This window comes from Mustela erminea, chromosome 7 (genome assembly GCF_009829155.1).
Source record: "Mustela erminea isolate mMusErm1 chromosome 7, mMusErm1.Pri, whole genome shotgun sequence".
NCBI classification, from domain to species: domain Eukaryota; kingdom Metazoa; phylum Chordata; class Mammalia; order Carnivora; family Mustelidae; genus Mustela; species Mustela erminea.
Genome location: NC_045620.1, coordinates 121,118,928 through 121,141,518, shown reverse-complemented (window position 1 = coordinate 121,141,518; position 22,591 = coordinate 121,118,928). Strand labels below are relative to the sequence as shown.

Below are 22,591 nucleotides of genomic sequence, written 5' to 3'. Positions count from 1 at the left end.
GGTGCTGATGGCGGCTCAGGAAGGAACAAGGGGGGGAGTGGAAAATGTCCTACGGATCCTGGCACTGGGGGCCGGGGCTGGGGGGCAGTGGCAATGGCAGGCGTGTGGAGCTCTGCGTCTGGGTCCGTAGCAGCTCATGACCTCAGGATGGCGGCAGCTGGACAGCAGGAGGAGACCCCGGAGCTAGGGCTGCCTTGCCTCAGCAGGAAATGCCAACGGAGGGCTCCCACTGCAGTACCCTCCTTGAGGATGGAGAAAATGGGTAGGACCCCAGCACGCGCCTATGGAGAAACCTCATGCAAAGTGACCTTTATGTCAACCTCGAGAGAGGTCTCAAGGGCTGTATCTTTTATCATTGGCTTGGCTTAGGGATATTTAAGAGCTCAGGTTTTACATTTATTTTGTGCTTTTTGCCGCCTTGAGGCATAAATGTTTTTCCATGTTGCTACATACTCAATATAATTATCATCTTAACGGCTGCATAGTTCAAATTCCCAAAGTGGACGGCCCTATCTCTCTCATGCCTCCAAGGGGAACCTGGAAATCTAAATTAAGAAAATAATTCCCTAAAATGAATAAAATAATACATGAGCATGTTTATTGCAAAATTATTTATAGTAGCAAAAAAAAAAAAAAAATCCCAAACTGGGAACAATGGTTATGTCCTGCCATGAGAGGGTGGCTTAGTACATCTGAACTCAATGCAATTATGTAACCATTAAAATGATAATTACACGGACTATGTCACAACACCGAAAAAGCACATTTGTGCCTAATGGGAGAAAAAGAACAATAAAATTGTATCCGTGTGTGTCTACAATGATGTAAGACCAAGTGTGCCTGGGTGGGGGAGAAGGTTACAACAGACATGACAACTTCTATCAGGGTGGCTGGATGCCTAGGGATTCGTTTTTAGAAAATGTATTTGAATGCTGACATACCATCTGAACAATAAATAAAAGACGAGTTAAAAAAGAAAAGTGCGCTATCGAGACATATCGCTAAGAGTGCACACAAACTCCTTCCCAGAGGGTTGGAAAGTGGGGACTTGTGCTTCTCTCTTCGGACTCCTTCTCTGCAGGGGGAGGGCTGGACCCCAGTCGGAGCCGGACTCAGCTCTCAGACCAGACCCCGTGAATGTTCTCTGGCCCAGCCAGAGAGCAGGCGCCGATGGGAATGGGGTTCAAGGGAAGAAGGCTGCAGGTCATCTCATGGCATCTGTCTCCATCTCTCCAGATGTGTTCCAAAGTATAAAGCCGCAGGTTGAAAGCCAGCAGGTAGCGAGCGTGTCTCCTGGTAACTGGACTGGATTGTAACAGTGTTGTCGGCTTCCTTGAGCTACTGCCCCACTGTCTTGGTGGGCAAGACAGGCAAAGCACCACAGTGGTCCTGACCTCCCTTGCCCCTTAGGGTTCCTGCTGGCTCAGAGGCCTCTCGGAGGAGGGGGCGCATGCGGACAGAGGTGGGGCTGGCCCTGTTGGGCAGCCTGCCCTCCCCTTGGGGATTCCCCCTATTCCTGGAGGTCTTCCGCCCAGAATGGAGAGCAGCAACCGGCCAGGCAGGGGTCTGTTCATGCGGACGAGGGACCGACAGGTCCCTGATCTGGAATTGCCCACTAGCTGCTCTCCTCGACTGCCCTCCTGAAAATGGGGGCATTTCTAGGGTGCTGGACAAAGGAGGGGCTCTGGGTCTACAGGGGCCAAGGAACAGGTGCCTCCAGCCATCTCCAGTCTTTGCCACCTGAGAACTGGTGTCAGGGTCTAGACATTTGCTTCAGTTCCCCTCGACCCTGGGTTGCCTGCTGGCCGCAATTTCCTTTGACGTCTGGCTTCAGGCAGAAAGAGAGAGGAGGGTGACCCCTCTCCTAGCTGGAGCTCTGGATGCAGGGACATTCAGGGGTTGGAAGGACGTCAACCATCTCTGTTTTGACGCCCCGGGCAGGTGGGCCACCACCACCTGAAACCTGATGCCTCCTGCACGGCACCAGCCAGCTCGCTCTGGGATGCCTCCAGGGGCGAGCAGCTTGCTTTCTGAATGAGCGTGCTCTGGCTTCCAAAAGTGGTGTCTGTTTAGGGATGTTAACCTGTTCCCATCACTCCAATTCCTCCTCCTCCTGCCAGCAGATACATACAAAAGGCTATGTTCTCTTCAGTCCTTCTTCGGGGGAACACACCCACTTCTTAGCTGACTTCCCGAAGGTAGGGTTTGGGGTCCCTCCAGCAGCCTGGTGGCTATCCAGGGACGCTGCCCCACCTCTGAGCCCCCACGGTGAGGGCAGAGGAGCAAAGCCACAACCTCTCTCCAGAAGCTCTTCCTTGATGAAGGCTGCCTGAGATCCTCTACAGACCATTCTAGCATCTTCACGTCACCTCCTCTCATCCAGTTGTCATAAAAACCCTCCAAGGTAGCCATGGCTGCTCCCATTTGGTCCATTGATCAGGTGGGGAAAACCAAAGTCTTCCACAAACAGCAAACCCCGGTTCAGGACTTTGAACAACCAGCTTGTCTGCCTGGAGATTTGCAGGTGGAGTCCGGGGGGTCTGGTCCAGATCCTGGCAGTCAAAGGGGTCTGCGGCTTCCTTAGGGGCTATGGCTGGGCCCGGGCTGGGCCTGGCCTGGCCCTCTGTACCTGGGTGAGTGTGCCCGGACCCCAGCTGTGTGGAGTCTGGGGGGCCTCCAGGTCTGGGCCGGCTGGTCGACACCAGCCGCCACGCTGCGGCGTATGGCTCTGGGAAGCCCTCCCGAGCCGCGGGGCGTCTTGTCCCTGTGGAGGCGGCAGCAGGCCCAAGGCCTGTGGAGGGTCGAAAATCCTGGGAACAGAGCCCCGGCCAGCCTAGCCAGCACCTCGTTAGGAGGCCCAAAGTTGGGGGGGCATTTCAGGAACAATGTTGTTTATTTTTCTATTTTTAAACAAGCTGGAGGTCTCTGGGGGCACAAATGGAGTTATCAGAAAAGACATGAGTGAAATAAAGCCTCCAGCCAGCGGGCTAAGAAGGGCCCTTGGGAGCAGGACTCTTGAAAAGCTGAGATGCGGTTTGTTTATCTTAGACTCTATGACACAGGCCTGGGACCCGGGTGCCGGACAAACATGTCCCCAAGCCCGCCACAGCCTGTTCCCTTGGGTGCCGCCAGGGAACTCGGGCGCAAGCCACACTTTAAAAATGGGGCTATCAGTGTCCTCTGCGGCAGGGTGGAAGGACGTTCCACCTCTGGAAGGAAATCTGGATTCGCTTCTCATCTTGGGGTGGTGAACAGTGTTCCCAGGGGCAGAGAGCCCAGTGGGGCGAGTGCCCGCATGGCACCCAGTCCCAGCCCTCGGCCTGCCACCGGCTGGGCCTGCTGCCAGATGGCCCCACCACCTCCCCGAGTTTCTGTCCCTCACCGGCAGCGGGGCTGGCCACTCCTGCCTCGACTCCCAGGTGCCAGTCACAGGGACAGATGGAGATAATGTGTCTGTCACCTAGGGAGGGCTGGAGCGCGCATCCCACTGGATCCCGACATGGCCCTGAGAAGGGAACTTGTCGTTCCCATCTGAAAGGTTAGGAAGCCAAGGCTCAGAGGGTTTGGGCGACTTGCTGAAGCCTTCAGACCCAGGCCTGCCTGCTCCGCAATGCCAGGGCTCTCAATTCTCTCAAGGGTTACACATCTGCTCTTGGGAGGTCAGAGAGAAATCATGAATCATGGCCAGAGCCAGTTAAAGGCCCAAGTGGCTTTGGCTGCATGAGAAATACCTTGGAGAAATGAAAAGCGTGGCTAGAGGCAAGGGGAGCAGGACTTGGGGACAACAGGCCTGGTTGGATGTGTGTCTGACCTGGGGACCAAGCAGGTGCTTCTTCCCAGGGTCAGTGAGATGTGAACATGACGGGGCAGAGGGTCACTTACGAACTGCACAGGAAACAGAACACCTCCCCCGGGCTGTCCCCGAGGATGAGGGGTTGAACAAAACTCACCCGGATGAGCAGTGGGGCGTGCTAGCCCCGACCCCCTTCCAGGGGCAGCGAGTGGAGGACAGCTCTGCAGCACCTCCCATCAGGACACACTGGGGGCAGGGCTCCCCGTGGCCACACTCCCGCAGCCCCCCCCCACTCGCCCCAGGCCCCAGTTTAGCACCCCATCATCCATGCCTTTTCGTGGGGTCCACATAGAAAGTTGAGGCCAAAGCTGACCCAAGGCCAGTCAGTCAGCAGAAGGAAAAGCCCCAAGGGAGCCCAGCACCCTTCCCCACCTTCCAGGCTTTCCTACCCACTTGTGTGCAAGGCCTGATCACACCCATCTGGAAGATAAAGGACACTGAGGCCCCAAGGTGAGCAAGGACATGTGCTCAAGGCCACCGGTGTCAGCCCCACGACCCACGCTGGGGGCCAGAGGAGGCTATCTCTTGCTGACTGCTCACCCGCCGCAGAGCTGGCTTCCCACATCATGGAGCTTTTTCTGAAACCAGCCACTTCTTAATTCTTTGGCTGAATGTCTAAATACGGATTTTTGCCAATTCTGAGCCCTGCTAACTGATGAAGTTGTCAGAAAAAGATCTAATGATGCTTGAAAATGCAGGGAGAGAGCCAGCTGCCAAATTGCCCTCCCAGCTCTGACTCTGCCTCCGGGAGTCGGGACCCTCCCCGGCAGAGGAAGGGGGAGTCAGCGATGGGATGGGTCGGGGAGACTGCGGCCCTTCATCAGCTGTGGGACTGGGGTTGCTTAAACCCTTTGCTCCTCTGCCTCCCAGCTCTAAGTGAGGGTAACAACTCCCTCCTCACCAGTTACCCTGAGGATTCCATGAGAGGATGTGTGCATGGCTTCCCGGCACAGGGCCTGGCACAGCACAGAGTCCAGGGCAGGCGGGGAGGGTAGGGCAGGGGGCCCAGCTGGCCTGAGCTCTCCCTAGCGGACCCCAGGAACGGACCACGATGGCCGAGCTACTGCAGCCCTGGGTCTTCTCTGGGGAGGCGCTAGGTCTCTGATCAGCATCCAGTATTTATTTTGGGAGGGGGTGCTTGGGATCCCACTTCCTTCTCTCCTATGAGATGAAAGGCTCAGAGTGACCTCATGGCCTAGACAGTGGGGCCTCTGGGTGGGAGCCTGGGGGGCTGAGCTGGGGTGCTCGCAGGCCAGGGCTGCCCCTTTGTTCTCTCTTCTTGCTCAGTGGAGTATTTGTCCCGCTCTGGAGTCTGGGCAATGGGGGTGGGGCAGGGCTTGAGGACTTGGGATTCAGGCAATTCCTAGGCCTGCCATGGGAGCCTGAGATGCTGGGTTCTGGGAGGGGCCCTGAAGAAATGAGCTGGGACTCAGTACGGGCCTCCCCAGTATATGAAACACACAGTGTGATCTGTCTCCAAGGAGGGCTGGGAAGGGCATCGTAGCCAGTGATGGGAAAAGCCATTCCTCCCTCAGTCACCCACGGTCCAGGCCACCAGCTCCTTCCCATGCTGCTTCCTCCTCCGGCCGTGCATGTGCCCAGACACATGCATGATGATCTGCTTGGGGACCCTGACTTCATCTGCCCCCAGAAGATGGAGAAGAAGGAACAGACGTATTTTTGCGATTGTGTGGTCTTGGGTGGAGCTTTGAACTTCCCACAGACTCAGTTCCCTCATCTGTAGAATGGGACTGTACCTCTGTGTTTTACAGACCCACTGTGAGAATCACATACAGGAGAACACGCGAAGGGGCTCATGACCATGAAGCATATCACTCTGGGCAGTAGACGTTTGGGGCCGGAAAGCAGAATTGCTGTAACCATCCAATCTGCTTCCTTTGTTAGCAAGCCAGGGAGAACAGTGGAGCAGGAGGGAGGGCCCAGGGCAGTGGCCTAAATACAGCCTGGGGATTACCCCTGGGTCCAGCTGTCCTGGCCCCTGCGGTGGGTGATCAGACACCCCCTCTTGGCATGCAGCCTGCCCCTCTGTGCTCCTGGCTCTGCCCTCTGGCTAAGTACCTGTGCTCAGAGGACTGCCCTGAGGTCAAGGTTAGGAGCGGGCAGGTGAGCTCCTCACCAGGGAGCCAACCTCAGCAGGAGCTTCCTTGGGAGGAGCTCAGACTGAGAGGCATGGCACCGAAATGGTCTAGTCTCAAGCAGGAGGCCTGGGTTCCAGCCTTGGCTCCGCCTTCCCTTCGACCTCGCATGTGCTGTCTGTGGGCCTTGGTTTCTTCAGCTGTAAGGTCTGTCCATCCTCAGGATGGGTCCTGAGCTGGTAGCCACACAAAGGGCTGACAAAGTTGATCCAAAAAATGTACCAGGAAGACTCCCAGCGTCCAGGCACTGCCTCCCCACCATCCCCATCTCTTCTTGGCTGGACGGGCAGAGGCCAAGTCTCTCCAGGCATGCCATCTGCCATGAAAAAGGGGCTCGGGAACCCCCCAGGCCCCTGGGCCCCCTTCCAGACGAAGCAAGAGGGTCATTTATAGCAGCAGAGATTTCACTAGACGAATTGCCTCCCCCTCCTTGACCCTCTGCTCTCCCAGCTGTCAATTCAGATAAAAACTCAGCTGGCCAAGGCTGCTGGGAGAGTTGACCTGCAGGCATTTCTGGGCCGATCCCCGGCCCTGGACCAGTCGCAGGACAGCTCTAGGGAGGTCCTTCCAGGGAGGGGTGCCTAGACGTGCCTGGCTACCCCAGTGGTCATTCAACAGCCTGAGAAGAGGGGAGGAGACCCTGACAGAGATGGCCAAGTGTCTTGGGCTGGGTCTCTCCAGGTAGCACTACACGTCTATCCACCCCCCACCCCCCCAGTAGCCTGGATGTACCCATCTGGGACGCAGCACTTGGCATGGGGGTCAAGGATCTGAGCTCCGCCAAGCCTCCATGGTTTGTGATTCTCCTGTTTGTTCCTAACGCAGAATTCCGTTAGCAAGGAAGCCCCCGAGACCTCACTCAGTGCATAACGCACGGGAAATAATACCTATTTGTAGGGTAAACAGCTGAGAACCGGATGTGAGAACCCTGCTCATCAGGCTGAGTCCACAAACGTGTCTCAGCTGCGGGAATGTCGCCTTGGTGATGAAATCAACTGGACGAGCAGCAGCGTCGTTTGCCAGGGGTCCTGGGGAGGGTGGGGCTCCCAGAGTCGCCTGGCTCAGCTGGAGGGTGAGGTGGGGACAGGAAGGAGAATCAGCCACCCAGGAGCTCTGAGGACACCAGCCCAGAGGAGCATTGGCGAGGCGGGGAGCGGGGAGCGGGACGGTTCTGGGGGCAGCTGCTGCGGCGCGTGGCATGTTCTGAGACAGCTACCGGGCGGGGAGGCTGTTTTCGTAATGCTTTACTGATCATCGGGAATGCAGGTGTTATTCCTGGGTAAAGATGACGGGTTGAACACTTGCGTCTATTTTCACTCTCTCTGACACCCACTACAACTCCAGTGAAAGGGAGTTTTTAGAGGCATCACCCACAGGAAAACAGGGAGGACGCAGAGAACAGCAGTGCTCTGACACACACAGGAAGCCGTCACTGACCGGGCAGGCAGGAGAGGGCCCCCCGCTGAGCCCCCAGTGAGAGAAGCTGGTTAGCAGCCTTTCCTACATCCCAGGATCCTTGAAAGGCTCTGGAACTGGAAGTACCTGGAAGCACTGGAAATACACAGAGGTTGGAAAAGGACTCATTAAAGGTGTGTTGAGGGGCTGCCTGGGTGGCTCTGTGGATTAAGCCTCTGCCTTCAGCTCAGGTCATGATCTCAGGGTCCTGGGATCGAGTCCTGCATCGGGCTCTCGGCTAGGCAGGGAGCCTGCTTCCTCCTCCCTCTCTCTACTTGTGATCTCTCTCTGTCAAATAAATAAAATCTTTAAAAAATAAAAAAATTAAAAAAGTGCGTTGAAAGCTTTCGAGTTCTAGTCCCCTCTGCTGGACTCTGGGTGGCTGGTTCTGCCCAGCTCCTGTACCAGACTGGAAGGTTGTACACTGGAGAGTCTAAGAGGGACCTTCCGTGGGGCGGGGGGTGGGGGGATCAGTCATGTTGAAAACTGGGGATTAAATAAATAGATAAGCAGAAGCCTGAGACTCCAGCAGCCCTCCTTTCAGAACTTTCCTGTCTTCCTCTCTCGGGACACCTCAAGAAATGGTCACCCCACACTGCTCTGTCTCCGGGGGAGCTCCCAGTCAAAAGCTTACCCAGGGACTCTAGCTTTGACGCAGCTTGCTAGCAACCAGCCCCTACTCTCCACTGCAAGCCCACGGTTACCAGATAGCCAGGGAAGGCCTCTGACACAGATGATGGAGACCCAAGCAAGCTGGGGGGTGTGGAGGGGTGGTGAGGCACCAGGGAGAAAAGATCGGATAAGACATTGCATCCAGGAAAAAGAAAATACTATTTTAAAATGGGGTGGGGAGGGGGGAAGGAGCCTTTGGAAATTAAAAGCATAAGGGCAGAAGTGAAAAACTAAATTAAAAGGTTGTAGATAAAGTTGAGAAAAATCTCCCAGAAAGAGGAGCAAAGAGATGAAGATGAAAAATGAGAGAGGAGATAAAAAGTAAAGGGCGATCCCTGATGTACAACAGCAGGATATTAGAGTTCCAGAAAGAGAGAACAAAGAAGACACCAGGGGAGAGTTATCAAAGAAAACAATCCATGGAAACATCCTAGTCTGAATGACAGTTTCCAGACCAAGCGGGTCCTCTGGGTGCCCGGTGCATGGGGAGAGGGAGAAGGACCCACACCACCTCGCATCGGTGGGAATTTCAGAATCCCAAGGCCAAAGAGAAGAGCCCGCAAGTTCCCAGAAAGAAAAAAAATCGAGTTACAAAACAAGGTCAGGAAACAGAAAGGCTTTGGACTTCTCAGTAACAACAGCGAACGCTGAAATGCACCTAAGTGCTGCTTTCCCAACGCCAGGGAAAATGACAAGCAGCCGAGAGGTCAGTTCCACATAAACTCTCCATCAAGTGCGAGCGGAGAGTAAAGACATTATCAGCCATGTAAGGCGTATGGAAGGTGGCAAGACATTTACCTCTGCGAGCCCTTTATCAGGAGGCTACTAAAGGATGCGCCACCAAAACAAGGGGTTATGCAGAGAGAGGAAGACAGGGAAGGAAGATCCAAGGGAGACGTGACCAGAGTCTAGGACAACAAGGACCAGGCTTAGGGGGCCACCTGGCCCTGTCTAGAGCAGCTCCGAAGGCTCCAAGAGAAATTTCTTTGAGAAAGTGGAAGGTACAAAGAGCGTCTCTGTTCTGAAAGCCTTTAATTAGAGGAGATTTTGAGGTGATCGGCAGAGGTTTGGTGTTGGCCTAATGGTAAGTACACAGAAACTTAAGCAAAAACAATGATTACATCCAGGAAAGACGACAACAGAAAACGTGCAGACAGAGAAAAGTAACCGTAGTCTATTTCCTGGCTCAGCTCCGAGGAGCATATATAATTATTATCACGTAAACATCGAATACCGATCTAATCGAAATACTTATATAGCTACACTAGGGGTGATGTAAGGGATGGGAGTCATGTGGGGGGTCAGGTAGGGGAGGGAAGAGCTGAACCTCTTCTCTAGGGGGAGGTCAAAGGTGGAGGTATTAAGAAGGGGCCATAAAGAGTACTCTCCAGAGATATAAAGGCAAGGACCAAGAACCAGCTAAGAGCCTCAAATGGTTTCTTTCCAGAGAAGGGAATTGAGGGTGACCCCCAGAGGGCAACTTGACTCTTGGCATGCATAAATAATTTTGATTTAAAAACTAAAAAAAAAAAAAAGAGAAAAATATCTTAAATTTTAAAAAAACATGTTCCCCTCCCTGCCTCTGCTACGCTGGTCATTTCTCGAAAGCCTGAATAAGCATGAGGACTCCTGATTTGCCGAAAGCCTTGGGAAGGGGTTCTTTGCCAGCTAGTCTAAGGAGCCAGGCCCAGCCTATCAGCAGGCATCAGAAAGGTTCAGAAAACCTGGGGACAGCTAGAAACCAAGGATGTGGAGCTGAAACCTTGGAACCCACAGAACCTCCTGACACCTCAGGCAGGTTCCTAAACCTCTCTGTGCTTGCGGAGTTGATGCTGGGGGGAAACGTAGTGGAGGCCAGACTGGGCACAGACCACTTGCCCTCAGGAACTCCAGAGTGGGAACTGGGGAGAGGCCAGAGCAGCACTGTTCGAGCCTCCATCCCAAAGGCTGAGACCTTGGGATCTGCCCAGATGCTACCACCCACCGTCCTGGGCCTGGAAACCAGAAACCCAGGTCACACTGCACCACTTCTCATCCAAGTTTACAGAAAGCAAGATCATTATTTACAAGAACAGAAACATTGTTTTTAAATACACCAAAGAAAGCCGCAAAGAGAAAACAGAAATTTCTGAGTGAGAAGGGACCACTGTGTCCCCGTCATCTGGTTTTTCCCACTGTCCTCGGCCGCCCAGGCCATTCTCCTTCCTTGCTCTCTGCTGACCAATAGACCCTTCCCAATATTAACCAACCCATTTTTCCACGAGTGAATTCAAGTTAAGAAAACAGGACTCTCTTCCCAGACCACTCAACCCCCTGAGCCAACTTATAGCCGTACCGGGAGCTCCCTGGGGCCCAATTCTCACAGCTTTTTCCAGAGACATGTTCTGGGCAGTGTGAGTCATGCAGCTCCCATCACTGGGCCGGTAGAGGACACAACAGGGACGTTCAGGCCCCCACCCCCCAGCAAGCCTCTCCTTGCTCATTTCGGGAAGCAATCTTCCCCCTTTGACCAAGATTGGAAAGACATGGAGGGAAATTTAGTCCTAGATCTAAATCCCCCAAAGCTGGTCTCAGGACCAGGGACGGCCTGTGACAATGTGCTTGATAGACTGGTGGCGAAAGTAGGAAAATGACAAGAAGAGATGTATATGGAAAGAGCCGTTCTTGTGCCTGGGATTAGCGCCTTCTTGTATTTTTGCTCTGAAATGAACATTTTTAAAAAATGAAATGGTGGTGATTGTGGATCACATCGTTTTTAAATGTCCTTACTTGGCAAAATTAGGAAAGTTGGCATCTCTAGCTAGTTCTTCCTCAAAAAAAGAAAAAAATGTATTTTGGAAATTTTATTGGACTATGAAAAGTCCGAAGTCTGAGACATACCGTGGTGGCCAACACAAAAGAGAGTAAGAAGGTGTCGCAGGGCCGGAACCACTGGCTCGGGCAGTGAAGAGGGCACCACGCACGGGGTCAGTTTCTTGTTCATACCTAGGCGTGCACTAGAACATCCCCGCTAAATGCCTGTCGGCCCGTTTCGCGCCCGGCGGGGATAGGGAGCTTGTGCTCACTGCACTCTTCCTCGTAACGTTGAGAAACTTGCATCCTTGGACCCAGGGCCACACCTGGGAGCACCTAGAACCAGACCCCACACCTGCGGGGAAACAGGCCCCGCGCGGCTCCGCTCCCACCCCGTCTTCTCTGCCCGGTGTCTATTTGTTTCCACTCTGATTCACGGTTCATTCCTCTTGTGACGTGGCTCGCCTTAGATCGTGTGGCTAGCAAGGGGAGTTCGAACCCAGCCCTTCGGCTCCTGGCCGCAGGTCCTGTCCCCTCGTTCTCTAGATGTGGCAGTGGCTTAGTGTCCTAAATTCATGAGATGGTTCTGGCTGTTCAGAACCAGTTCGAAAAGAAACAAAGAAACCAAAAGAGGAACCGGGTGGGGGAGGGGGAGGGGGGGAGGAGGAAGCAACATACAAAAAAGTCAAAGTGATCCCAAGAAACCCTTAATAAACACTTATGTATCTGCTTAGAGAAAATTAAGGAGGGAAATAAGGCAAATTGATCGTGATGATCATCCCTTGAGGTGGGCTTCCTGACAGCTTTTAATTGTATTTTTGCTTTTCTGTGTTTTCCTACAATGATCTGGTTTCTAGTTGCGCAACAGAATAAAATAAAGGCCATTTAGAAGGGCGAAATAAGTAATATTAAAAGTGTAGGCTTGTCCCAAGACCCTGTCTCCATTCCCAGCCGCTGTCCAGCGTGGGGGTCCAGGGCTGCAGAGGTGGCCCGGGCGGGTGCTCCCTGCCCGCACCCCTGCCCACCGCCCTCCCACCACTCCTGGTGCAGAGGACCACGGTTTAGCCCTGCACATGCTGATACATGGCACAGGACAAACACGCTGTCTTACCAACAGGGATTCAGGCTTAGAGGAAGAGGTCCCAGGTGGAGTGAGGGAGCTGGGCCCTGACCCAGCCCTCTGGGTCCAGGCGTTGCTCCTTGGGAGCTCAGAACAGAGACCCCAGGCCCCACCAGGGTGTTCTGGGGCTATGCAGGGTGCTGGCCCACGCGTCCCCCAGCACTCTCCATGTCAGCCCTCCAGGGCGGGTCTTTGCCAGGCGCTCCCCTTGAGTCCCCCAGGGCACCTTGCCACCCCAGGCACACTATCAGCACCGAGCCAAGCCCTGATCAGAGGTGGAGGCCCTGGTTAGAAGTGGGTCAGAGCCGGTCCAGGCTCTGCAGTCACCCAGCCTGAGCAAGGTGCTTCCCACTCCAGGTTTCAGTTCTCTGATGGGTAAAACCAGGGCAGAGAGCATTTGGCAGTGATTAGGCTGGGTGGCCTCTGGGTCTCTTGCCAGGCTTTGCATTCGGATACTCTGGGACTGCCCAGTGACGCTGGAGAACAGAGGGCAGAAGCTTCCATTCAGGCTGCCCCTCAGCCTGGCACTGCGTGGACAGTCTAGCTCTGAGTGACCCCCCCCACCACCCCCACCGAGGCAGCACATGTGTGGGGGGTGGGGAGATGGAGGTGAGCCTGTGTGGGTGAGGGTGTGTACGAGAACAGGGGGTGCCAGGAGGACAAGCTCCCCATTTTGTGTCTGGCACGGGCAGATTCTCCAATTATCTCACCTTTTTGAGTACTGGGCTCCTTTCCTCTCGGAGACCCCAGCTCTCAGCTGCCCCGTCCCCCTTCCCCTCAACACCCTTTCCTATTCCTTTGTCTTCTCTGTTCCTGCCTCCATGTCAAGGACCTAGCTCTGTGCTCTTTCTCTGTCTCTGCCCAGCACAAGGTCCGGCACTTCGGAGAGGCGCAGAGCCCGCGCTGAATGCATGCTCCTTCCACCTGTGCTCTCTCCCCCCCCCCCCCGCCTGCCCCACCCGAGCCCCAAGCCCTCTTCCTAGAGGGGCCCGCAGCTCTCAGGCCCATCTTGTTCCAGACAGAAGTGAGGATGGCCTCTCATTGCACAATGACAGATTCAAACCATTATTCCTCTGAGATCAGAATGAAACATCAGGAAGCCTGACACCACCGTGATTAGTTAACCTGACGTCGTCCTTCTGAGTGCCGGACACATTTTAATTGCAAATCTTAGACGTGATTAAGGAGCCCTTTTATGGTGCACCTTCGGGCTCTTCTAGGTGCTTCGGGGGAAGGGCAGGGCCTTTTCACATCAGGAACCAAAAATTTAAGATGGTACTTAAAGTTGGGAATGGGGAGCATTAACAGCTTGTGTCAGCACAGCCTTTAGACTTCGGGGACCTTGGGGAGCCTTGGGGAGCAGAGGGAAACAACTCCCAGCCACCCCCACCATTCCGCCCATTTCACAGGTGGGGAGACTGAGATGTGGGTTTGGACAAGGACTCTGCTCTGACAAGGGCAGGGCGGGCGTATGCAAACTGGGTATAAGGGTTATGAGATTTAACTCAGGAAAGTGCGGGAAATCCAGGAGAAGATAGGAACATTTGGCCCACCTCTCTCAGGTCAGGGAGGGTTGGCTCCACTGACGGGGAGAGGATGAGGGAGACAAGGACAGAAATGCACGTGTCCTTCTTTCCTGTAGTCACACCTGGAGTTGGAAGGAGGCAGCTTGGGACCACAGTCACGGGGCTCCAAGTCCTGCTCCTGGCTTCTCAGGAAGAAACTGAGAAGGTTCTCAGTCCTTCTAGAAAAACCCTAGTTCACTGAAGCAGCCTGAGCAGAAAAGGGCTGAGGAGGGGGCTGGGCAGATGGACTGGCGTGACACCCTGGCTTCCCCAAGACGCAGGTTGTTCTGCAGGGGATCCCGACCTTCCCACTTACCCGGCTTGCGGCATAAAGGACAGCAGATAGAGCTGGCCGGTGCGGGTCCTCTGGGTGGGAGGGGTCGAGTAAAGTGTCAGCAGGAAGCTGACGGAGGGGGGGCCCAAGACGAGGCTCAAGAGGGAATCACAGGCCCTGGAGCCTCAGCAAGACCCACCCCCTTCCCCAATGAGACCTGGAACAAGTGGCATTGTCTTCATGCACTTCATGCACCTGAGAAATGGTGACAGTTTTCACACCTGTCCTGCCTCTGGGACTGATGTAAGCATAGAGTGAGGCCAGACGCATGTGAGAAGTGCTGGGAAACCATGCCCTGCGTGGTGGTCCCACCAACCCCTCTGGAGAGCCTGCCACCAGATGCCCCCAGGGCCACAATGCCCACCCCACCCCCAGGGTCCTCCACCCCTCCGTGGACCCCAGTGGCACGCCCAGCCCCTCCCCTATGCTGCACTCACCCTCAGGGCTGGTAGGGAGCTGACCTGGTCTGTGGTCAGTGTTGCCTCCTTGTAGTACTTCCCAGGGGGACAGAGCTTCAGGAAGGTGTCATGGATGCTAAGAAGAGAGACAGAGTGAGCTGGGGACAGAGGACCACGTGCCCCTCTCCGGCAGGCCTATCTGGAGAAAGGGGACTTACAATTGAGTGACATAGTAAAGGCAGTTGGACATCAGTCCATGCTTCTAAAAACACCCTTGAGGATCCAGTATGACCGGCCCACGTTGGGGTGGCGGGGGTGGGGGGAGGGGGAGAGATGTGCAAAGATGAGCCGAGCGTGAGGAAAGGTATGTGAGTGTGCTCTGTAGCACAGAATACACACGTGTTAGTTCTAGGATGTCAGAGCTGGAAGGGACATCTCTGGTCACGCAGTCCAGTCCCTCACTTACAGATGGAGAAGCCAGCAGGGCCTTTGGGAAGCCAGCGTGCCACCCAGGCCAGCTGCCCAGCCCCGCCCTTGTCCGGGAAAAAAGACATCACACGGTGGGTGTGGCTGAGCCCAGATTAGAGCCCAGCCGGCAGGGCAGCCGCAGCAGCCGCCGGGGATCACACAGCTGCCCTACCCCGCAGGTGGTCTCCAGAGACCGCAGGACTAAGCCTCTGGCCTCACCTCCCCGAGATCAGTGTCCCTGCTGTAGGCCCACACTGGCTTTGCTTGTGAGGGACAGGCAGAGGGCGGGGTGGCTCCGTGGCCTGACGGGAGGAGAGTGCAGGACCCCCCAGGCCAAGAGAGCACGAGCTGCATCCTCCTGCCCTCCCGCCCCCTCCTGTCGAGGCTCCTGGGTCATTTAGGACTAGCGTCCGAGACAGCCGGTGGAGAGGAGACATGGTGGCCTGAACCCCAGACCCTGTGGTGCCGCAGCAGAGCTGTGCGACCTTCATTCCTGAGCCTGAGTTTCATCATCCGGAAAATGGGCAATCTCGAGGGCTGTGGTGGGGGTTTGACGGGCTGTGGTGGGGCTGCAGGGCCTTCCTGTGACTGTGTGTGTGTGTGTGTGTGTGTGTGTGGCTGTGCATGTGAATGAGTGTGCAGGTGTGTGATTGTGTGTGAGCGAGTGTGTGTGTGTGGCTGTGCATGTGAGCGAGTGTGCATGTGAGTGTGTGGCTGTGCGTGTGAGCGAGTGTGCATGCGGTGGGGGGGAGGTAACCACAGGCTGGTGAAAAACAGTCTCTAGGGCCAGACAGACCTAGTTCAAGTCCTGAGTCTGCCCCCTGGTAGCTCTGAGACCTTGAGCAGCGTTGTGATCCCCCAGCCCCTGGCCTCTAATCTCCCTTCACAAACACGAGACGAGGCGTAGAAACGTCAGCACGGTGCCTGCCTCTCCCGATCCCTGAGCCTCTCTATGTGCCTGTCTGTGTTCCTGTCCTGCTGCTCAGGCACCCAGTGCCCAGACTCTCGGCGCTCAGACCTAGACCTTGATGGGGGTGGGGAGGTGCCCTCTAACCGGACCTGGTCCCCGGGCCCGCCCTCCCTTCTTCCCCTCATGTCCTGCACACTCCACGTTCGCTTCTCCCCTCTCCTCCTTTCCTGCTCTTCCCCCCACCATCCAGCCTCTCACCTCAGCTCAGGGCCAGGAGGCCAGCCCCCGGGCCAAGCGAATTCATACTCGGGGTGAGTGACTAACAGCGCCTCACTGTCGGCGGCATGGTGTGTGGTGTCTGAACCAGACGAATCTGACTGGCGGAAGTTAGGGACAGGCGACTCAAAGAAGAATTCAGAGGGTGATTTTACAAGTGGAGATCTGGAGATAGAGAGGGAGCCCCCCTGGCCAGGGCCCGGATCATGGTACATGGAGGCCCAACCCCAGGAGAGCTCAGAGCCATGATCTGTTCCCATTCTAGCCTCTCGTGCTTTCACAGCTCACTGACTGGCAAAATGTCCTTTAGATCACGGCCTTGGGAGAGTGGCAAGCGCTTCAGCTGTGTCCGTGCTCCTGTTCTGTTTTCCCCCCTCCTGCTCAGGCCCCACTCCCGTCTCTATGGTGCATCCCACCTCTCTTGCCCTGTGGCGTCCAGACGCTTCCAATAGGCTTTGGTCCAAGGGAGGCACCCACCGGAGACCGGAGGTCTCCCAACCCCTTCCAGCCGTGGCAGGTGTTGGCCGTGTCTGCACGAGCCCTCCACCTTCCACAGCTCCAGCTCCCACTGGGCTCCTCAGGCCTTCCAGGCAGCAATGGCCAGTTGCTTAACCTCCGTGAGCTCAAGACCCCCAGCTGAGTATGCTGCCTGTTTCCCGATTCCTGCTGGAATGCTGCCAGATCAGTCAGGGGCACCTGTTGGGACCATGATCCTTGTCCCACCAGCTGTGTGATCTGAGGCAAGTTGCTTGACCTCTCTGAGCAGAGAGACCTTGACTCCTTTCCTGACGCTGCCCAACAGGGAGCATCACTGACTCTGTGCTGACCCATGAGAAGGGCTGAAAACAGGAGCCAGAAAGGCGCATGGCTCTTCATGAAGGACAGGCTCTGTCAGCCTTGTCAGGGGCCCTGGACCTTCATCACCAGGGACAGCTCTGGCGGAGTTCGGGAGGCAGCCGAAAAGAGGGTATAGAATAGGTGAGGGGAAACGTTCTCCAGGCAAGTGTGGGGGGCACTGCAGAGCACAGAGCAGGAAAGGCAGGCCGGCGTCCCTGGAGGGTCCGTGGCCCAAGAGGGGAGGGGGCATATGATGGGGTGGCCGAAGCAGCCAGCCCTAGCCAAAAGGTGTGTTTCCTCACTGTCGTCATTAGAATTGCTGGCCTGAGGAGAGAAAAAGCAGACTGACTTTCAGTAAGCTCTACTAATTTTTAAGACTTCTCTGAGCCCCTGCACCGTTGTGGCCAGCGCCTAGAACAGACAGCTCCCTTGACCCCACCGGGGGTTCCCCACCGGGAGTGGCCTGCCATGAGCCGTCAGCGCTCAAGGGCATTTTTCATGGAACTTGCATGAGTCTTGCAAGGAAGGAGCCACTCTCTCTCCTTCGCTGATGAAACGGAGGCTCAAGGAGGAGAAATAACTTGCTTCAGGTCACACTGTGGCACGTGTTAAATCCAGAGTGGCAGACCGAAGCTCCATTCCTCGGAGCCCAGAGAAGGGGGTGGTCAGAGGCTCTGCTAGGGGAAAAGGGTGACGGCCACGGCCACCCCCTCCTCTCATTTACCAGGTCTCTGTGTTGGGTGCACTCACGCACATTTTCTCAATTTTTCCAACATTCCTGAGGGACAGGTGCAGGGGTGATCATTTCTAAAGAAGGGTAAACTGAGGCTTAGGGGGTGTAAAAGGTGTGCCCAAGGTCATACAGCTTGAGAGAGTGTGGGGGCCAAACTGCACACCGGGTTCTTCAGCCTGTGCTGCCGCACCCCTAAAGGATCCGCCCCACAGCCAGGTGCGAGTCTCCCGGCCCCGCCCCCCCACAAAGCTTTCTGGGGAGGGGTGCTCTGGGGAGGGCCTGGCCTGGATTTCATGCCTTCCCAGGCCGCCGAGTGGGTGGGCTGCCCGCAGATGAATCGTGGCTGCATCTCGGCCGCCACAAAATGTTCTCCTCCTCCAAATATGGATCAGCAGGCTCTAAATGGAACTCTGAATTAATCACTAATGGACTCAAGAGTCAAAGCCGTTTGAAAAACTCACACATTCAGCCTGCCAGAAATCAAGGAGCCCGGGCTGTGGCTCTCTCCCAGACACAGGGAGGGGCTGTCTGCAGGCTCCGAGGCCCGAGACGGGGAGACCGGCCCCATAGCTCACACTCTGCCACATTCCCTCTTGTGCCTCAGTTTCCCCTCTGTAAAATGAGAGACTTGGTGACTCCCATTGCTCCCTCTGCTTCAGGCCGCCCATGGCTATTTCTATATCCTTCTCTGCCCCCTTGCCTCTGAGTCTTTACTTAGTGATATTCAACTGAGTCCCATGTTAGAAACACCCGTACCCACCCCGAGAGACTCTCATTCAAGGCCAAGATGGGGGCAGGACCTCTACGTTCTATGAGCTTCCCCGTTCCTCTCTTGCAGGCAGGACTGAGAACACAGCTCCAGTGCCAGGCTCCATCTCTCCTCCTCTCTTTTGGGCTCCGCTCCGGGGGGCCATGAGGTCAGTGGTCCTTTGCCCTACAGGACAGACTGCAGGCATTTCATAAATAGCCCTATCTTTAGCCTGAAAAGGTGGCTTTTATGATCTGCTCCTTTCAAGCTGTGTGGCTTGAACAAATCGCTTCATTTCTCTGAGCCAATTTCCTCATTTGCAGAAAAAGAGAGATAATAAAAGCATGAAAATAACAGCCAGCCCCTAGTAAGCACGGACCCCTGTGCCCGGGGCTGCTCTGACCTTTGACATGCATTTGATCGTTTAATCGTCCTAATAACAACCATGGGAGCTTAGCTTCCAGTACTTTCATGTCACGCTTTTTATAAGTGTGGGAATAGGCTCAGCAAAGAAATGCACCCACAGTCACACAGCTAGAAGGGGCAGAGCTGAACCTCCAACCTAGCCCTTTGGCTTCCGGGAAGCCAGCTTGTAACCACGCTGCCTGCTGACCTTGACTCAGTGATGGGTGCTCCCGGAGGGCCAGACGCTAATGGCCAGGACAGGGCCTAGAGGCTGGGAAGTATTGGGACCTCTGGGGTGCCAAGAGGAAAGAGCGGTCCTTATGGCCACTTCAGCCTATGCGGAGGCTAGGGACAAAGCTTCAGGCTCCCCAAGCAGACCCCCACACAGCCCACGATCGAGCACAGCACACAGCCCACAGGAGCAGTCCCTGAGTGACACTGAGAAGTCCAAATGGCTCAGACTGAGTCGGACCAACCTGGGCTCCAACCCCGGAGGTCTAAAGGAAGCCACAAGTGCCCTCCCGGGGTCAGGCCTCAGACGTGGAGTCTGTGGCCACGGCTGAAGATAGGGACCCAAATAGCTTGTGCGCTGAGCCCAAGAGACATCTGGAAGTCAGGGCCTGCTCGGGGAGCAATCCGATCACAAGTCAGGGAGGGCTGACTTGGAACTGCTGTGACAGGAAGAAGCTGTGACAGAAAATCCCCACTGGCTAGACAGTGAGGGTGGACAGACCCCTTCTCGGAAAACCCCGCCAAGGCAGCCCCAGACTGTGAAGGGGCTGGCCCCCCGACCAGAGCATCACATGTGGTCTGACCTTCCGCTATGCGTCATCGGCAGATCTGGTGACTAGGCCTTCAGGCCTTTGTGTCCTCTGCATGGCACAGATAAGAAGGTGGAAAAGTAAAAAATAAATAAATAAATAAAATGTGGGAAAGTATTGGAAGAGGGCAGAGGCACCCTTGTCCGGAGGCTACTCGTATCTGTCAGTCTCTTGGATGCTTTTTTCAGCTGGACCGACCTCTCCAATGGCACCGTCATCCAGGCTGTCTGTCTTTGTCACATTAATAGGAAAATCCCCACGTGTCTTTGGAGGCCACATAGGACAATTGTCCAAAAGTGACTGGGGTTTAGTCTCGGCCCCCCTGGGCCACTGTCTCCCTCGAGCACCACGTGCCATTGGCTCCCTCACCCCCTGAAGGTGTCCCCGGGTGTGCGTCAGCGCCGCCCTTCACCTTGCCAACAACGCAGCCACGCTAAAGCCGATGCGGGCAGAACCCCAGGCTCCTGCAGGAAGCTAACCAGTGATCGGCTTGCGTGTGTGTGTCCTTCCACACATACTCTCTTTGCGTACTGTGTGTGTGTGTGTGTGTGTGTGCATACATGTAGAACCTTTTGTTTTACAAAAACAGAAGCATCCTAGATATACCAGTATCTCTTACCAAAATAACACCATTTACCTACTCATGCTAATGGAGCATGCCCTCTAGAAGTTTCCTCAGACAAGATGCCTAAGAGGTCATTTTTTAAAAAAAAAATAATTTGCAGGGACGCCTGGGTGGCTCAGTTGGTTAAGCAGCTGACTTCATCTCAGGTCATGATCCCAGCATCCTGGGATCGAGTCCCACATTGGGCTCCTTGCTCGGCAGGGAGCCTGCTTCTCCCTCTGCCTCTGCCTGTGCTCACTCTCACTCCTCTCTCTCTGACAAATAAATAAATAAAATATTTTAAAAAAAAAAAACTTAAAAAAAAATAATTTGCATGTCAAAAAAATCGTTACTTCACATTCGCTCTTGATTACTCGTTTAACTAGGACTTCACTCTGGATTGGAGTTTTTCCCTGTGTGTGTGTTTTGTTTTGTTTTTGTTTTCTCTATGGAAGCTCTTCGCCTCTCCTCATGATCTCGGGTGTTCTGAAACGTTGTGATGACATGATCTAATGCAGAGTTTTAAATGCTCTCTTCAAACAGCCAGCGTCCCTCAGCTTCCAGTTCATACCCGACAAGTGAGGCTCGCCGAAGCCGGCCGGGGGCTCATCCCTGCCTGTCATGGGGGCCTAGTGGTCGGAGGAGAGAGCCTGTCGGCTCAGCTCCACCCAGCGGAGCGCCTGTCTTGTGCTGGGCCAGGGAAGGGGTGCCGAGCAGCTGCAGGGCAAGAGAAAAAATCCCGTAAGACTTTTGCAGTCCCCGGCCCTGGACCTGGACGGAGCACCCACACACCGTGCCGTTCGCACCTCTCTGGCCCCATTGAGGAGGGCGTCGGCTGCCCTCACTCTGCCTGACGCTCGTCTTCTGTCCGGAGCCTTCCCTGCTGGACGGTCACCTGCATGACGACGGGCACCGCGGGCTGCTCCCTGTTACGCTCCCGCGGCCCTCACAGTGTCTGACACGTAGCAGGCTCTGAAGAGAGGCTTGGAGCGGGAGCCAGGGCTTAGAGCCCATCCCTGTTTACCTGTTTCCCAAGTCCTTTCTTCCTCCCCGCCCATGACCCCAAGGGGCCTCGTTCACTTCTGCGATTCTATGAAGAAATCCTGCCTTGGAGCGCCTGGTGGCTTAACGCCTGAGGCTTCTCTCAGCCCCACTGGGGCCCTGGCATCCTGGAGTTGGGCTCTCCGGGCTGGGGTCTGTCTCTGCCTGCTGGTCTCGTCTCCAGGGCCCCCCAGCGCCTGGCGGGGGCCACACTCAGGGACCAGCCTGTGACCCTACCAGGACGAGCGCTCAGCTCAAGGTGGGGGAAAGGGGGCCCCTCGACTCACCACAGGATCTCATTTCTGGTCAGGAAGGTCAGGGCCTACAACAAACCACAGAGAGAAGTGACCTGCCTCCTCCCTCCGTTCCGGACCTGGCCCCTTGGAGAGGGGGTAATTTCAGGGACCTGGGGAGGAGAAGCCCCTGCTCTTATCCTAGACCTGGCAAAACGGAAGTACCCCAACCCTCGGACCTCCAGAGGTGGCAGAGCAGCAAACCCCAGGCTCTGACCGCCTTGGGAGGGAGCACGCCGGCACAGACCTGGAGAGAGGGGTGAAGTGGAGACTACAACCCTGGGCTCTGGAGCAGCGGGAGACAAACGCAGGAGGAGGTCTGGGAGGACGGGTCAGCCTCAAGTGGATGTGGGTTTAGCAAAGGCGACAGTGCCTGCTACGCTGCCTGGGAAACTCTCCAGCCTCAGGCAAGCATTTCCCACTCAACCCACCTGTCTCCGGGGGCTCCCCTCACCTCTGCCCAGAACATTCCGCCTCATCTACCCACCTGGTATTCTTCCAAGTCCTCCCAGTGCATCTGATGCCGCAAACATTGCCCCATGCCAACCCCACGCTTCTCTCTGCCCCAGGGCTCAGCAGGGGAGGTGACCAGTGACCCAGTTGCCATGGTAGCCCACATTCCACCTTCTGCCCATCTCCTTGAGCCTCCGAGTGGGCAAAGGGACAGATTCTCTGGGTTCTCAAGGCAATAGATGCCACCCCCCTACACAAAAAGGACCACCAGAAAGACAACCCAATAGTGGGATTGCGAGTCATAATATTGGCTGAAGAACCCACTGCCTGGGTTCAAATCCCAGATCGGCCGCATGCTGACATGTGACCTTGGGCAAGTTACTCAACCTCCCTGCATCTTCATTTCCTCATCTGTGAAATGAAGGTGAGAATCGTGAGATTGCGGTGATTGCGGTGAGGATTATTTGAATAATATAAGCAGCAGTGTTGGCACATTATAGGTGCTCGGTAATGTTAGCTCCTAGAACCACATCCCAAACACTGGACTAGGTGTGGGGACACAGTGATGAATAAGCCTAGACTCCAACCTCAAGAGGGGACCAAAAGAGCACAGAAAAGGGCGTTCCCCCGCCGGCCAGGGTCCCTGCAGGAACAGA

The 22,591-nt window shown here is 55.4% G+C and overlaps 1 protein-coding gene across 2 annotated transcripts in view; it reads right to left on the bottom strand.

The window, feature by feature from the left end:
- The window catches only part of CIB4 (calcium and integrin binding family member 4), a 49,396-nt gene extending 27,330 nt beyond the window's left edge, over positions 1 to 22,066 (bottom strand). For both annotated transcript variants that reach the window (XM_032353797.1, XM_032353799.1), the window contains exons 1-3: positions 21,970 to 22,066; positions 21,477 to 21,511; positions 14,386 to 14,482 (exon numbers count right to left, since the gene is read on the bottom strand). In XM_032353797.1, coding sequence (XP_032209688.1) covers positions 14,386 to 14,482; positions 21,477 to 21,511; positions 21,970 to 22,023 — 186 coding nt within the window. In that variant the 5' untranslated portion in view covers positions 22,024 to 22,066. The remainder of the gene's footprint in view (positions 1 to 14,385; positions 14,483 to 21,476; positions 21,512 to 21,969) is intronic.
- Between the last annotated feature and the right edge of the window lie 525 nt (positions 22,067 to 22,591).